This window comes from Populus alba, chromosome 1 (genome assembly GCF_005239225.2).
Source record: "Populus alba chromosome 1, ASM523922v2, whole genome shotgun sequence".
Taxonomy (NCBI): domain Eukaryota; kingdom Viridiplantae; phylum Streptophyta; class Magnoliopsida; order Malpighiales; family Salicaceae; genus Populus; species Populus alba.
In genome coordinates, this window is record NC_133284.1 from 33,101,684 (window position 1) to 33,120,207 (window position 18,524).

General features: G+C 32.1%; 1 protein-coding gene across 2 annotated transcripts; it reads right to left on the minus strand.

Moving 5' to 3' along the window:
* Positions 1-5,416: 5,416 nt before the first annotated feature.
* On the minus strand, positions 5,417-9,208 carry LOC140954125 (serine carboxypeptidase-like 18). 2 transcript variants are annotated; one of them, XM_035067276.2, is made up of 14 exons: positions 9,050-9,207; positions 8,823-8,968; positions 8,570-8,649; positions 8,367-8,489; positions 7,859-7,961; positions 7,710-7,747; positions 7,473-7,574; positions 7,300-7,386; positions 7,040-7,195; positions 6,879-6,950; positions 6,670-6,788; positions 6,471-6,584; positions 5,789-5,858; positions 5,417-5,697 (listed from the first exon to the last, which is right to left on the minus strand). In XM_035067276.2, exons 1-14 carry the CDS (start codon positions 9,163-9,165, stop codon positions 5,614-5,616), a joined length of 1,410 nt encoding a protein of 469 aa, XP_034923167.1. In that variant the 5' UTR covers positions 9,166-9,207; the 3' UTR covers positions 5,417-5,613. The 2 variants fall into 2 exon arrangements, with proteins under 2 accessions (XP_034923167.1, XP_073266702.1); XM_073410601.1 differs by lacking the exon at positions 6,879-6,950 and having other exon boundaries at positions 9,050-9,208.
* Positions 9,209-18,524: the final 9,316 nt, after the last annotated feature.

An 18,524-nucleotide genomic window follows, 5' to 3' on the forward strand; every position in this document is an offset into this window, starting at 1 on the left:
AATATAAAATCAAAATATTCATTACAAATTTATATGTTCAAATAAAAATTAAATTAGAACAATGGTGGTGCTGGAGGAGGAGAAGGAGGTTGGTCGTTCCGAGGCAGGGGCGGAGTTAAGATTATTTATTAGGGGGGGAATTAATATAACAAGATATAATATTTGTTTTAATTTATTATACATGAGTTGTAAAACAAAACCTGTATAATTTAGTTTTATTCAAATAACTTACTACAAACATATAATGACCTTTGTATAAGGTAAAATGTTTGGAGCAATATCAAATTGAGTCAAAACAATGAAGTTAATTTCATCTTTATAATGTATCTATCACTTTAATGTTGTTGGTCTTTATACCAAAGTATATAAGAAACAATAGCTAAAGCGAAGCATTATTTATGTTTGATAAACTGTGAAATAAAGCAAAAAATAATAAAGAATGATTTTTACATATTTATTTTAATTATGCTCATCGTTCTTTTATAGAATAGAAATCATCAATTATCATATCAATTGTGAATCTTTCAGCAATTTCTTTTTCTATATAGACAATAAAATAATTTGCAAGAAAATCATCCTTCAACTGATTGCGAAGTCTTGTTTTAACAACATTCATTATTGAAAAAGCTCGTTCAGTAGATTGTGAGTTATCAATATTTTTTTTTTAAATAAATTCTTCTTATTTTGTTCATAGTTCAATCTAAAATCAAAACATATATTGTAAGAAAAAAAATTGATAATTTTGGTGGCTCTGCTAAAAACAAAAAATATAAAAAAATTCCAAGCATAATCAAAACAAACCAATAAAATATATCTAATTAATTAGAAAAAAAATCACTATAACAAGAATTCAAAAAAACAATTGGTAGAACTAACAGATCTGAGAAAAAAATAGAATTATATAAAAAAAACACCAAATTATTAACAAACATCTCAAAAAAATAAATAAATTAGATTTTAAATTTAAGTTACCTTATTTTGTTTGTTGAAAGATAAATTAATTGGTGGCTCTACTTTAATCTTTTTATAGAAAAATTTTGCTCTTGATTTGTGTTTTTATTTTTGTTTTTGATCGACTGCAGAATTTATATTATGATAAATTGATGGCTTTGTTTTTTATTTTACAAAATAATATTTTTATATTTTTTTTCTTTCCCACGCAGGTCAAGAGTATATTCAAAATAAATCAAAAGTAAAAAGTTACACTTAATTTCAGGCTCATTTTTACCCAGTAATTAAAAAACAAAATGTATTGCAAGGGGGACCCCGGCCCCTGCTTGCCCCCCTTGCTTCCGCCCCTGTTCCCAGGAACATATGTAAAAAAAAGGGGCATACATGTACCTCTCATTTGTGATCTCATATATATGACCATTTGATAGGGTTGTTTATAATTTGTCGAGAGTCGCTCATATTTTTCGATGAGATGGGTTATATGTTATTGTAAGGCCACGAACTCCTGAGATTGGATGCTTATTATCGATTGCAAGCTCCCAACGATTGAGACATTACGGGCTGTTTGCAAGTTCTCGGCTGTAGTGTTGGAGAGTCCATACACCCAATTTCTATTTGGTCCATGAGATGATCCTGCCTCCATCCATGAATCTGGATCGAAATCCGGGTTGGTCAATGGATCGTCCCCGTATCTCTCCCTCAACTAGCTGTTATATGTCTCCTGGAAATAAAAACTAAAATAATCAAATTCAATTCAAGAAAATAATAACTTATAAAAGAAAATGGTTGTTAACATACCAAAAAGTATTGAGCGCAGGTGTCGATGAACTGTTGCACCCCCTTTTAGCGGTTTTCACTTTGCACGTGCATCTCCACAAAAAGCTCCATTAGGATCAGCTTAGCCCTATAGTTGTAGCCTGTAAGAAAAAAATGTTGCAAGTTAAATATATTTATAAATAAAAACAAATTAATTAAAGATTAATGTGATTAAATTTAATTTTACCATCCGCTTCACATGTTTAATGAAAGGAACGAAGTTGTCGGTGTGCATGGTAACCGAGCCATGAATTTGCCGACTCCAGTTCCTTGCGCCGGACTTTGAGCATCGTGTGAAATGCTTGGATGTTATGTGCTGAATATATTCTGCTCATGTATCCTCCAGGATGTATGGTGGCTTGAAATCCTTCCAAACCATCATATCATTCCAGCCTGGTAGAGCGTTTTCTCTAGCATATTTTTTAGCTTTTTTTGCGTCTCATACCAAAAATCACTTAAACTATATGATACAAATGTATTATATATGAGTTAATGACAAATGAAAATTTAATATTTAAAATAAAAAATAATTATCGTATTGTTTTCATTGTTACCTAGTTGCACAATGACTCTCTCAAACCCTCCTCATAACATTGCCATTTTCTCTATCGCATTCAAATTTACCCTTGCATTAAAATTTATGAAAAATAAATCAATAATCTAAATAAAGTACATGAATTTACATTAAAAAATAGTTAAAATTTTAAGTTAACACTAACCTGAAATCTTGAAAACCATGCATCGATATGAGGTTTCCAATCAAGATGTTTGGAAACCTAACTCCATTGAAACAATGGAATCTCTATCGACAATTTGAACATCGATGTTATTACCCGAGTGTCCTTATATCCATCAAGAAAACGCAGGCTCTTCAGTCATTGGTACACTACTAGTTGTGCATTCTTGTCTAAAACAAAGCTTGCTTTGAGCTTTGTGACTCGTGACCCAAGATAAACCAACTTCATATTTTTACGATGATAAAACAATGTTATATCCATTCTAGTGTTGATATTATCCTTTGTCTTTCCCTCATGTCCATGATAGTGTTCAAAATGTTCTCAAACATGTTCTTTTCTATATGCATGACGTCAAGGTTATGGTGGAGGAGACTAGTCTTTCAATAAGGAAGCTCCCAAAAAATACTTCGCTTTACCTAGTTATGGGTCAAACCAAAACTAGGAAACTTCTGCTTACCAGATTGAAAACCAAATACAATGTCCCCATACTCTAACACCACGTCATACAATTCTTCACTAAAAAGACGCAGGGGTGCAACATCCTTTTCAGCTTTGCCAACAAAAAATCCTTTCTTTTTTTTTCTTTACCTGTGATTTGTTGTCAAGAAACGCTGATGGTAGTAAAAAAAAAGATGTTTTACACCCGTTTGTTAGCATGAATGCCTTGTTGTTTTCCATGCAATATGTACATGCTAGTTTTCCATGCATGCTCCAACCAGAAATCATTTCATAAGGTGAAAAATCGTTGATATTCCACATTAAAGCTGTCCTCATAAGAAAATTATGTTTCATTGATACATCATAAGTCAACATGTTAGAGGACCACAACTGTGTCAATTCATCAATTCATAGTTGAAGACAAACATCTATATTCCAGCCTAGACTATTAAGACCGGGTATGACCGTAGATAAAAACACGAACTCCGGCCTCATACACATCCTTGGTGGTAAGTTGTAAACAATTAGTATAACTAGCCAACAAGAATAAGGAGCAGCAAATTACCTGAATGGATTGAATCCATGTGTATATAGCCCAAGATGAACAGTCCTTGATTCAACTAAAAAGTGAGGATGCACACTGTTAAAGTATTTCTATGCTTCACCGTTGGAAGGGTACACCATCACTCCATCAACCATATTATGTGAGTGGTGGCATGTCATATGCTCATCAGTGTTTGGTGACATGAATAACCTATATAGTCTAAGTGTGATTGAGAAGTATCTAAGTTTTTTATGTTGTACAAGAGTCTTTTTCCTGCCAGTTTTGGGTTTATAATGGGAATACCCATATTTTCTGCACTCAGTTAGCTCAGGATTTTCAAGGTAGGACAACATGCAGAAGTTTAGACACATGTCAACTTTTTGGTATCCTAGACTGAGAGGTTTCATCATGTACTTAACAGCTTAGAAGTTCTCGCCCATTTGACAATGTTGTCATAATCAGCCTCACTCAATCTATAATCCGACTTGATGGTAAACACTTATGCAATGACCGATAATTTACTGTGATTTGTGTAGCCATCCCATAATGGTTCATCAGAATCTTTTAAAAGATTAAAAAACCTGGATGCGTTTGCATTAGGTTCTTCATCTCAGATTCGACATTGACTAGCATAATCTTGATTTATTCTCATCACATCCATAACCATAGTCCTATAAGGATTACTATTGTTAGTTTCAACTCCATGCACGTTTTTAGAACTAGAAGTGACCCAACCATCCTTTCTATCATGGTCTCGATACCAACACAGGTATTCCTTCATGAACCTTTTGTGTAAAAGATGCATCGTTATAACATCTAGATGAAGAAACTTTTTATTTTGACACCTCCTGCATAGACACCTAATATCGTCTCCACTAATATTTCTCGGAATAGATGTTGCATAATTAATAAAACCCTAAACCCCATTATAATAATCCATCATCCGCAATCGTTAAGGTGAATCCTTATACATTAATGAACAATCATCCATAACTTCTATATATATATATATATCAAATAATGATAACAACAATATGAACTAATTAATTACGTTAAGTAAATAATCAACCTACTTTCATACTTTTAATTCATTATCAATTATCTATGTACATACAAATATGTACACATTAATTTACAAAAATTATAACTCGGCAATAAAATTGATAAAATATAAAACGAACCCTTTAAACAAGCAATTATTTATATCATCACAACACACCTAAGTCGGTAATTCAACATAAGTTTCAACAATTTATAAACAAATATAATTTTACAAAATTTAAAACAAACCAGAACATGTACAAAACCATGTATCCATACAACAAGTTTGTTTGAGAAAAAACAATAAAAAAAGTAAACACTCAATCAAAATACATTTACTACAAAAAATATGCAATAAAAAAATTGACTTTTCAAAATTGTTTTCAAATTAAAAAAATAGTAGATTTATTTAAAATGGAAAATCCTCAATAAAAATGTTGCCATTACTGGAAAAGTCAAGAAATGATGGGGGGCGGGTGGGGTGGGGAGCGGTTTTGTTTAGTTGCAGAGGAGAAGAAGGAGAAATAGAAGAGGGGAGGTTCGGTGGTCAGTTTATATATTAACTATTATTGTTGGATTTAACAACGAAATGCTTCCATTTGTTAAATACTGATGGATTTAACAATGAAATAAAATCAATCAGTAAATATCACCCTAAAATATGACAAATGTTTTCCTTCAATAATTTCATTTGTATTCATAGATTTTATTCCCTGTCTATTCACTCTATTACTAAATAACGAGTGCCCGTATCTTAGTGGGCAAATATAATTCTCTTAAAGTAGCATTATAATAATTTTTTTTTGTTAAAAAAGGCTACATGTTTAGAGATTATGTTTCAAGCACGACCATCCATATCTGAACATATATTAATTAAGAGGCATAAACATAAACTATCAATTCTATCGAGAAAATAATAATAAAAAAAAGGGGTAGGAGCTAAAAGGCTCGTTAATCCTTGACTTTTCTGATGTGCAGTAGAAGCTAGATCATATTAAAGATCCCGTTGCTGAAATACGAAACATGGATTAGGGCTTACAATAGTTAATTAATGAGTCCATGAGAACATTTTGGTATTGGTTTTTTTTATAGAGGGTAGTAATCAAACCACCTATCCATCATGGCTAAGCACTGCTGTGGCCTGTATTCCGGCGCTGTGTGACCCCCTCCCTACACCACCAATATCAGGCTTTCAAGATACCATAATTGCTTATTTATATTTTTAGATTAAACAGTTAGCTGAGCTAATGCCTGCTCTTACCTTCACAGTTGCAAATGTCAGGTCGTATGTTATGTATTCTTGCGCATTGTCTGCATACAGCATTGCGTATCTAAAGATGACCCAACAAACAAAAAAGGATTAGTTAATGCCAGTAAGTACCTTTGTTTTTTTATTCTGTCATTCTACTTTTTTTTTTTTTTTAAAAAAAAATAATAATAATTAACCTCTACCGTTTCAAATGGACATGACACATGTTACAAAAATGTAAATAATATCATTATCTAAAAAATAAATAAAAGAAACCCAAACTAAAAAAATTTCATGAATTTTTTTTAAAAAGGTGATAGTTTAGTGACAAATATCTTCCTTTATAAAATATTTAATATTAGTTTAAAAATATTACTAGAAAATTATTAGCATCTAATAAAAAAATGTTATTAATAAAATCATGAACGAAATATTTTATTATCTTATGATTAATTACATGTTTGATATAATTTAACTTTATTGAAAAATAAAAACAAATTAACATGAGTCTTTTTTTTTTTTAAAAAAAAAAAAAGCAATATTGTTTTTTTTGTTCTATCTTTTTTTTTAATGTATATTATTTTTCAGAATATTTGTAACTAAGTTCTATTTTTAAAAAAAAAATTATGATAAATTCCCATTGGTTTGGATTTTGAAAAATAAAATCAAAGGGTGTAAAATGATGGATACTTACCCTGCAACTTGACCATCAACAAACCATGGTTCCCAGTCATACTTAATCGTCAAATTCAGAGATTCTATCCATTCATGCGTGCCAATGTATGGGATAGTCATGTCATGATCGCCACTACACAGGTTAAAACAATGGTTAAGATTGCACTAAATGGGAAAATTCAGAATTTATAATGTGTTCATAGAATTATAAACAATACCTGTAAATGAGAGCTCGATATGGTTGCTTGGTCAAGTTCCGATGGTAATCAACAGTACTTTCGACATTGTACGAATAGGCCAGGGTCTTATTGCATCTTCTCCAATCCTTTATGGTTCCCTGGTCATGATAGTTTTATTAATTTTCCGCCAGGAGCAGAGTGATTTTGAATCTGGAAGGTAATATAGTTGATAGGGCAAGCATATATACCTTGCGAATATGAAGAGCATCTCGAACAGTTTCATCATTAGCCCACATATAAATGTATACATAATTGTAATTCTACATGCCAATAAGCTGGTTAATAACCAAGGTATGCGATGATTTTTTATGTGTAAGAGAGAAAAAAGAAAAGAGAAAGTTCAATGTACCCGGCACCAAGGTCCAGGAACACGGGGACTTGATAGCAGAATATCAGCGTCATCGGCTATGAGAAACCTTGGATCCCATTTCAATGCCACTGGTTTTGGGGATATGTCCTTGCATGCAGGTTCCAGAATTTGTGCATTATCTAAATTTCCAATGCACTATATATAAAGTCAAAAGAGAAGTCAACTTTCATGTTCATAAACTTCAAGCATGATGCAAAAAAATGTTTATCAGAGTTTTGATTTATGAATTGATCATTCACCTCATTGATGGCTAATATGTCTTCCATACACGATGCGTTGCTTTGATCTGGATTTAAGTACTCACCCTTGCAATTTTTCATGAAGGACTGGAAGAAAACATGAGAATAGTTTTGCTTATATGAGAACTAGCTAGCTGGGAAGTTAAAGAGCAGAGCTAGGAGAGGGAAGTTACCTCGTAGAGTTTATCTGATATAAGCGCTTTTAGGTGAGCAAACGGAACTATTGAATTGCTTTCAATCTCATAGTCTGTACGTGGGTTTCCAAGCACATATCCCTGAGTTCCAACATGTTTTACAGCCTTGTCAACTACAACGCAAATAAGTAGGTGAAACAAACAAAATAAAACAAAGGCGCGCAGCTGTGGAATTGTAACTAATGCGTATTTGGATTTTCAGAGTTGATCGAGTACTTTGAGGTTCATTGTTGGCTGATGTCCCACTTCATTTCCTGCAAGAAATAAAACAAAAACAAATTAAACACTTATGTATGCATATGGAGGTTGAATATTACAAGAAAGATAATTTGTGTTTGGGACAGAAGTAGTTAATTAAATACTACCATCAGAAATCTCCTGGACTATGATAGGTGCAACGATGCCTGTAAAGGAGTCCCCAGCAACATAGAGTGGATTTGTAAGAAACTTGGGGTGATCCACGAGCCACTGTGTCACAAACTCATAATGTTAGCCAAATTGTTTTACATTACTAGCTAGTTTACAACCATGCATTTACCTCTGTTGACTAGCATGACTCGTATCATGGAGCAGCTAACAACCTTTTGAATTTAACAGTTGTTTTACGTTTCTAGTCAATATTGCCTTCTATGCTTATCATAGCAGATTTTTCAACAAATCTGATTCCATTATGATGTATAAATTGCAAGTCAATGATCAATAAAACTATGCTTTTCTAGCATATCCATAAATCAGTCTCCAGTTGTCTTCAACATTTGTGCAAAAAACCAAAAACCTCTAATTTTAATTAGAAAAAAACCCACTTCTGTGCCATTCCTTCTCCTTGACATACAACTTTTATATCTTGCAATTTAAAAATACACTTTCCCTTACCTTTCTTAAAAACTCATAAGTTTCTGCAGCTGACAATGTATCAGTAACATGGTAGCCTTCCCATGTAGTTGAATAGGAAAATCCGGTACCAACAGGTGCATCTACAAATATTATGTTGGCAATCTGCACCATTACATGAAACAAAATTTCAACAGTTACATTTAGTTGCAAATAAATAATTCAAGGGTGCAGAAATTTGTGACCTTTGTCCATGAATATGGGTTCAATGCCAAAACAGGTTTGCCTCCTCCGCTGGATTTTGCATAATCAAATGATAACGGGCCTATTCATTCATAACCACCATTAGAAAAACTTTTAATAGCCTTAAATTTCTTGGATTTTTGCCAAACGAATTAGGAAATAGAGAAATTTCTGTTTTAAAAAGTGCACGATAAGAAGATTGTAGTTACTGAAAACATGAATTATGGGGTTAGAAAGATGAAGACACACACACACCAATTTCATATATAATTCCAGACAGGGCAGAGCATCCAGGGCCACCAGTGAGCCAGAGCACAAGAGGGTCATCTTTTGGGCTCCTCTCAGACTCGATGAAGTAGTAGAATAGCTGCACGGCTTCCACTTCTCCCACGCCAATATACCTGGACACAGAAAATCATTATCAAAACAGGATAAACTTCACAAGGCCTTGCACCATGAAGAGAAAAAGGAAGTGCACTCACCCTGTTTCCAGTACAAACGGAAGGAGACCGTCGAAGCCAGGTAGGGACTTGATTATTGATTTTGATGCAGCGGCATCGGAGAGTAGCAGTAGAGTGAATGCAAGGAATAACATCATATTGATTATGTGGCAATGTGTGTTGCGGAGTCGGATAACCGACATTTCGGTGGTGGCAGGATATATATATAGCCCTTTCAAGATATAATTTATATTAATTTTTAATATACTCTTTCAAGTTAAAAATTTTTGTGTTTAAAATTTATAAAGACCCATATTATCTTTTACTTAACTTTTATCAAATAAATAAAGATGATGAGATTTAAATTCATGAACACTTAATAATACCATGTTAAAGAATCTATTTAACCTCAAAATTTAAGATGTTAGATGAGGTCCCAAGATATGATTTATATTATTCTCTAACATATAATTCCATCTATTTTGACAAAAAAATTTAATTTAACTGAAAAAGAGAAAGGTTTCTATATCTAAGATCTAAATTTATATAAACTATACAAATGATACTACTTGCCAATATTACTAAAAAAATTACCAAAAAAAGCATACAATGACAATTTATAAAGAAACTAAAAATCTAGAATTTAGATCCAAAATATAAAAATGTTTTTACAAATGGCCAGGTTGTACCTATATTTGTATAACTCACCAATAGCTACGTTACTTTAAACTTTCAATTGATACTCTAATTATTGGGCAAGAACTTTGAAGAATGATTATAATTAGCAATTTATGAAAAACATTCATTTCACCAAGACTTGTAAAAGGGAAGCGAAAACAAGAAAAAAAAAACCCTTGAATTTTTTTTTTATTATGCATGCTTGCAACTATCATTAAAATATTATCCATTACAAGGGTTGATATGGCATTAGCAACATAATTTGCATCGAGCTGATGGAGGTTTTTTTGGACAAAGGTCAAGGTACATGTGTGTGACCCTTTTAACTTTGTTATCTCAAATAAATCCAATCTTGTATGATATCCCCTATATAAATACCATTTAAATTTAGGAGCTTGCACACATTGTAATTGAACAAAGGTCGAGTTCGACCATTGAACTTGGTATTCAATCAAATATGCAATGTGTTCATTTTAAATGTTAAATGTTAGTCTAACCTCTAAATCAGAGCCTCATGTAATACATCTATGACCAAGTGCTCAATCATAAAAAATAGCAAATGTAGACCCGTAAACATCTCCAAATTCAAGAACAATAGGTGTTATCTCATTGTCAACATCATTATCCACATCATCATCAATGTTTGGGTCTAACATTACATCATCTTCATTGCCACTAGGATCATAATAGTGAAATCTATGTTAATTAATGAATGGATGTCAAACATAGTAACATTAATCCTTTGTAGAAAATCATCCGACAATAAACTTTTTTCCCTCTACTAATTGACTTTGAAGGACCAAAAGATCATGATGCACCTATACATATCTTAACAGAAGTTGGGACACATAAAGAATTTGGTCAACTACTCACACTAAATATCATCACTGTTGCGACTCGATGGATATCGTGATGAGGGCTAAAATATATATCATGAAAAATTAGGAGTCGCCACCTAGTAATTAGAGGAAACTAGAAATCCTAAAAATAAGCATTGGTTCTAGAGATTCAGATAAGAGGTTAGTTATGCTTAAAGGAAGAACGATGTCGCCTTTACAACATTCTTTCTTATGCTTAAGGGAGGGACTAAGTTATAAGAAGATACAAAATATAGACACTCAATATAGTGCTTTTAAACAGAGAAGGAATCTAAAGCGAACACTCCACTACTTTCCCAAATTCTCTAAATATAGGGCTTTTAAACAGAGAGGGACTAAGTTATGTGAATAAAACCAGCAAGGGCATTGTAAGTTCATTTTTCTCAATTCTCTCAATCTCTCACTACTTTCACTCTCTCAAATTCTCTCATTATCTCCAATCTCACTCTCTCAATCCTCTCTTGTCTGAAGATCTTCAAGTATTTCCTCTCAACACAATCAACAAGTATATATGTTGAATATTTTGAAATATTATTTTTTCTTATTTTTCTTATTTTCTTTGGTTTATTAACAATGTATTTTTATTTTTTTATATTAAATGCAGATAAACTCTGAAATTAAACATGCCATTAAGGTAAACATTTTCCATTCCTAAAACCTATATTTGTTTTCTATTTTATTGTCTACATTGCAATAATGTTTTATTATGTTTGTTGAATTTTAATTGTGTTTGTTAAATTTATTGTATAAATATTAATTGAATATATAGGATTAATTTTTTTTCTATTTTATTGTCTACATTGCAATAATATTTTATTATTTTGTTGAATTTGAATTGTTATTGTCAAATTTGTAGTATAAATGTTAGTTGAATATATAGGATTCAATTTAAATTCAAAAAATTCTTGTCAATTTAGGATTAAAAACATTATCACGTTGAAAATGAGATGAAATTGAATAATCTAAAATTGTTGGTAGAAATAAATTAAAGTAAATTGGTTTGTGGCATATATTTTGTGTATTTGCAAGATCGAAAATTTTTAGTCTCTAGTATAGGGGAGGTGCTGCTAAATTGTTTTTTAAAAAAATCAAATTTGATTATGCAAATATTCATCAAATTAGTGTAGATGCATAAGGAAAAATCAACTGCACGTTGTGAGCACATGATCACAGCTAGTTCTTCTAGTAGTAATGATGACAACATGTCATTGGGTGCCGATCAAGAAGAGGCGATTGCATCGACTCATGATGCTGCCTCTTCCAGTGTTGTTCCACAACGTAGAGGCAGTATCCCTTCACAGCGGGATCCATTCATCCACAAGTATGAGGCGCATTGGAAGAACAACCTTTCAATGTAAGTTTGTGTTAATTTATGAACAACTAATATTTCATTAATTTTATTGATTTTCAAATTCACAAATATTAAGGCTGACCGATAATAACATTGGCATTTAAATTGTCGATGGAGATTCCATTATTTCAATGGAGTCAAGTTTCCAAACATCCTAATTGAAAACATCATATCAATGCATGGTTTTCAAGATTTCAGGTTAGTGTTAACTTAAAATTTTAACTATTTTTTATGTAAATTCATTTACTTTATTTAGATTATTGATTTATTTTACATAAATTGTTCATGCAAGGGTAAATTTGAATGGGATAGAGAAGATTACAATGTTGCAAGGAGGGTTTGGGAGAATCATGTTGCAACTAGGTAACAACGAAAACGATACGATAATTATTTTTTATTTTAAATATTAAAATTTCATTTGTCATTATTTTATATAGAATATGTTTGTATCATATAGTTTAAGTCATTTTTAGTATCAGGCACATAAAAAGCTAAAAAATATGCTAGAGAAAACGCTCTGTCATGCTGGAATGACGTGATGGTTTGGAAGGATTTCAGGCCGCCATACATCCTGGAGGATACATGAGCAAAATATATATAGACGTGACGTCCAAGCATTTCACATGACGCTTGAAGTCAGGTGCATGGAATTGGAGCAGGCAAATTCACAGCTCGGATACCATGCACACCAACAACTCCATTCCTTTTGTTTCGCATGTTAAGTGGATGGTAAGATTAATTTTAATCACAGCTATATTTAATCAATTTTTTGTTATTTATAAATATATTTAACTTGCAACATTTTTTTTCATACAAGCTATGGCTCTTGTACATGAGCCGAGTCCAATTGAGCTTTTTATGGAGATGCAAGTGCGGAGTATGTTGACAACCATTTTCTTTTGTAAGTTATTATTTTCTTGAATTGAATTTGATGATTTTAGTTTTTATTTCCAGGAGACATATAATAGTTGGTTGAGAGAGAGATACGAGAACAATCTGTCGACCCACCCGGTTTTCGATCCAGATTCATGGATGGAGGCAGGATCATTTGGTGAAAAATAAGTGAGGTGTTTTGAAAGTGGTCTCATTGTAATGGATGACCTACCCAAATAGAAAATATGAAAAACAGTCTTATTGTAATGAGTGACCTATCCAAATGAAAAAAAAAAATTGAAGAGTTTTGAAGAGATAACATGATAAAGCTAAAAGAGAGATGAGGGTTTAAAGGCGCACTCAAAAGTAGGTAGGGTTAGGAAAACGCACTACTTAAGAAGTGAGAGCTCAAAGGCAGACTCAAAAGGAGATGAGGGCTCAAAGGCGCACTTGCAAAGAGATATGGTTTGAAAATGCATTATCTAAGAAGTGATGGTGAAACACCAATATGTCAATGATGAAAACAATGCATTATGATCAATATACATGTATACTTTACCTAAGTAATATAGGTCCCCATTTCTTCATGGTGTCTTTCTTTTCTTAAAAGTTTGATTCTTGGTAGTAAACTTCAATGACTTTTTTGCTCTTGCTTACTCAAGTTACATCTTGTGATCTTAACCTCTAGGAAGGGCTTGATATCATCATACTTTTTTGTCTTTCAACCTTTATCTCAAGGGTTGCCAGCTCGGCCCTACATTTTGTTTTTTCAAAAAGGGAATCATGAAGCTAGCCCTATTATATGTTTTTGGATTGCCCCCGGCTTGATAATGCCTCTAAGTATTCAATTTGGGTTTTCTTTAGGGATGAGGCTATGTGAAAGAAGGTTTGAGTATTTATAAGGAGTTGTTTTCAAATAGAGTTTTTGGAATTTCAAAGCTATTTTAGACACAAATCATTTTGGTATCGGTTTAAAGCAAACTTGTTTTGAAGAAATTCAAGTGATTTATATGGACATGTTTTCAGAAGTGATGAAAACTTTTGCTTTTGGTGAAAATATAAAGCGACACTTTATTGGTAAAAAAGGTTCAAACTTCAATTTAAGGATTATAGAAAACCGATCTTCAAAGCATTGATTTTGCTTGTATGAATAATGACTTGTTTCTCATGAGAAAGCATTGCATGTCAATCCAAATTGCTTGTCTTTAATCAGAAAAAGCTTGATTAGGAACGTAATGTAGGCTTGAACTCTTGGTTGTGAAGAAAAAAAGATGTTTATAGGCTCAAAAGGTGTTTAAGGATTTCAAGACTTAGGATCACTAGTGCTTATTTTCCGACCTCTTTTTTTGGTTCATAGATTTTCTAGACATTCGAATCACTACAACATTTAAAAGTTTTATTGATGGACCTAATTTGTTGGTGTAAGATTGCCACTTCATCGGTAAATTTTTTACAGACTAAATCCTCGACGGAAACAGTCCGTCGACATAGCGTTCGTCAATAATTCCACATTCTGTCGGTAAAAAATATACCGATCATTTTACAAAAAGAAAATGCACTAAAAAAAAATTCTCGTTGGAAATATACCAATGTAAATATTCCATCAATGATCATGGCATATGTAGTAAATATTTTTCAACTCTCAGTAAAATGCCGACGAACAGTATCTGTCTGTAGAGACATCAGTGATTGTGGCATTTCTAATAAATATTTTTCAACTCTCTATAAAATACTGATGGAAGAATTCCATCTGGAAATCCATCAATGGTGTTTTTAATTTTTTAAAAAAATATTTAGAATAAATTATATAAAATTATAGTAAAAAAACCATTTAGGCAAATAAAATTGTATTAAACATAAAAAAAAAATATAAAAATAATGTTAAAGAATATTCATCCAAATATTCATTAAAATTTTAATGTGTTTCCAAAAAAAATTAAACTATAACAATGGCAGAGCTAGAGGAGGAGGAGGAGGAGGCCGATTGTTCCCGGGACCAAACTACCAAAAAGGGGGTGCATAAGTATTACCCATCTGTGATCTAATGTCTATGACCATTTTGCAGAGTTGTTCATAATCTGCCGAGAGTTGCTCATATTGTTGTTGCAAGGCCACTAACTCCTTAGATTGGGTGTTCGATACTAATTGGGAGCTCCCAACAGTTGAGACACTATGAGTCACCTGCAAGTTCTCGGCCGTAGTGTAGGAGAGCTCATATACCTGATTTTTATCGAGTCCACTAGACAATCCTACCTCCATCCACAAATATGGATCGAAATCCAGATGGATTGAAAGATCGTCCCCATATCTCTCCCTCAATCGCCTATTATAAGTCTCTTGAAAATTAAAAAAAGAAATCAACATATTCAATTCAAGAAATTAATAACTTACAAAATAAAATGGTTGAACAAACATATCATGAAGTGTTGAGCGTGATTATCAACAAACTATTGTACCTCCTTTTGGTGGTCTTCACTCCACGTGTGTGTATCTACAAATAGCTCTATTGGGCTTATCTCACGTCCAAGAGCGTAGGTTGTGAGAAAAAAATTAATTAAGTAACAACAAATTAATTAATGATATATTTCATTTAAATTAATCTTACCATTCGTTTCACATGTGCAGCAAATGGAATGGAGCCACCGGTGTACGTGATCATCGAACCATGAATTTACCGGTTTCGATTGTCGGCATCAGACTGTGAACGTCGTGTGAACTACTCAGATGTCACGTGCTGAATATATTGCGGCCATATATCCCCCGAGATGTATGGCGGTTTCAAATCCCTCCAAACCACCGTGTCATTCTAGCCTTGTAGACTGTTATCTTTCGTGTATGTTTTGACTTTTTTTTGTAATTCATATAAAAAATCATGCAACCTACTTCCATAATGACAAATTAGATTTTAAAACATAATTTTTTTTTAAAAAAATATCATATTGTTTTCGATGTTACCTAGTTGCCACGTGATTTTCCCACACTCTCCTCGCAACATTATCATGCACATTGTTCCACTCGAATTTGTGTTATGTATAAATAATTTATGTAAAATAAAAATAATTATTTATTAAAAATAAGCTAGAAATTAGAAATTAACACCAACCTGAAATCTTTGAAACCATGTATCAATATAAGGTCTCAATTTAGGTTGTCTGGAAACTTGACTCCATTGAAATAATTGAATCTCCATCGACGATATAAACGCCGATGATATTGATTGGGTGGCCTCAATATTTGTGAACCTGAAAATAAATTAAATTAATGAAATATTGACTAGTTGTTTATAAATTGTGTGATAATTAAAAAAAAAAAAAAACTAAAACCGAAACAAACTTACATTGGAAGGTTGTCATTCCAATGTGCCTCGTACTTGCAGGTGAATTGATTCCGCTATGAAGGCACACCGCCTTTACGTTGTGAAACCACACTGGAAGAGGCAGTATTGTGAGTCAGTGTAGGAATCTCTTCTTGATTGGCATCTAAGGACATGTCATCTTAACTGCTAGAAGAACTAGCTGCGACCATATGTGAGTGACGAGCTATTGATTTTGTTCTATGCATCTACATAATTTTATATGATTAATTACATAATTAAATTAGATTATTAAAAAAAATCGGCAGCACCTCCCCTACACTGAAGACTACCCAAAGTTTTCAAACCTGCAACTATTAACAATACCCACAAACCAATTGACTTCATTCAAAATTTTTATATATAACCTAACATCTTTACAAATAACAATTAAAATTAATAGAAATAATTAAACACATATCATGCAATAATAGAGTAAAATTGAGATAAAATTATTAAATTTAATCCTATATATTCAATTACTAATTACAAGGTAAATTCAACAATAACAGTTAAAATTCAACAAAGTATTCAATTATTATGGCAATACAACACAATAAAATATATTGAAAAAATTAAAAAAAATAAAAACTATAGACTTTAGGAATGAAAAATGCTTACCTTAATAATGTGTTTATTTCAAGACTTTATCTACATTATAAAAATACACCAAAATAAAAACACAACAAAAATAACAATAACTAAAACAAAGAAAAAATAATAATAAAAAAATCATTAAGCATATTAAATGAAAATACATACCTTTTAATTTGTTGAAGATAGAACGAGAGATTACAAGCAAAACACAAAAACGAGAGAACTCTGAAACGAAGGAGAGGTAAAATGAACTGAAGGGGCTGTCGCTAGAATTTATAGTGCAGTTTTACAGATGGAATCACCGATGAACAATTTAAATAATATATTTTTTAATTATTCCGTTGGTTAATTTTTAAATGACCCTCTATAATTTTTGTTGTTCGTCGGCAATTACACGCAGTCAGAGATGCATTATTTTTAATACCCGCCCCTTGAAATTTGCACAGTCCATCGAAATTACGAACTGCACTGACAAATGTCGACGGACTATATCCGTTGGTATCAATGTCAGTGATTATGGCATTTGTAGTAAATATTTTGCAACTCTTGGTAAAATACTGTAACGACCCGGCTTTTTCAAGGCCAAAATCGATGGATTTTTTTTGTCCAATTTTGGATGTTTTCACCATATCATTCTGCAGATTTATAATTGCATTCCATTCATTAACAAGGCACAATCCACGTAGGATAATGTAAATCAATATTCCCATAAAATGGATTCTCAATACACGTACCCATATTATTATATCTTCATACTCATAGGTTTACATTACATCATATTGACATACTCACAAATTCACATTCCTATTATAGTCTCGCTAACATCATGAGTTCATGCAAGAATGTTGAACAACAAGATACACAATTATCACTTTCGTCATCCTGACCTTATGTAATTTCACAACATGACATCCTCATAAAATGAATACCTTATATGTATATTCTTGCACATCATATCAACCTGTTCTCACATTCATATTTGTTTTCCATTTTAATTTTTCATTACTATTCTCTGCAAAAAGGGTCAGACAACTAATTGGGTGATTAACATGGCCATTCATATAGAACTCATATCACCCATGACATGCGGATATGTAGTTCTGTTCAAAATGTGTGAGCTACGAAATGGATTTCCCTACACACCATGTTGGTATGATGTCCCTGTTGCAGAACAAGATAATTTCAAGCACTATAAGCAATTTAAAGAAACATAATAAAGCAATATTAGCATTACATTTCATTCATGGACCAAAAGAGTGTAATCTATCATTTCTCCTTACTTATGTAAATACCACTTGTCGCATGTCAAAATCCGCGCGGCATCGTCTAGCGATTTTTTTCGTTGTTGCGTTTGCTTTGATTTGATTCATTGGGAGTCGCCACCTAGTAATTTATTGAAGGCTACTAGGAAACCGAATGTACTGGTCTTATCAGAGATTCACGGGTAAGGGACTGGTTGTGGTTAGGGAAGGTATTAGCACCCCTAACGTACCCTACCTAAGGTAAGTTGCTTCATGGCTTTGACATGTTAAAGAAGTTTTAAAATTTTGTCTTTTCATAGGATATTAGAAATACAACTTACATATAAGTTAATAAATCTGGACTGTGAGCAAATCAAAATATTAAATTCTTCTTTAATCTTTTTAATTTTATCATAATAAAAATATATATATAAAAATAAAACAAATACAAATACAAACACACACACTCACTTTTACTATGTTTTTTGTTTCTTTTCTTTTCTTTTCTTTTTTTTTGCTTCCATGTTTACAAAATACAAATTGCAAA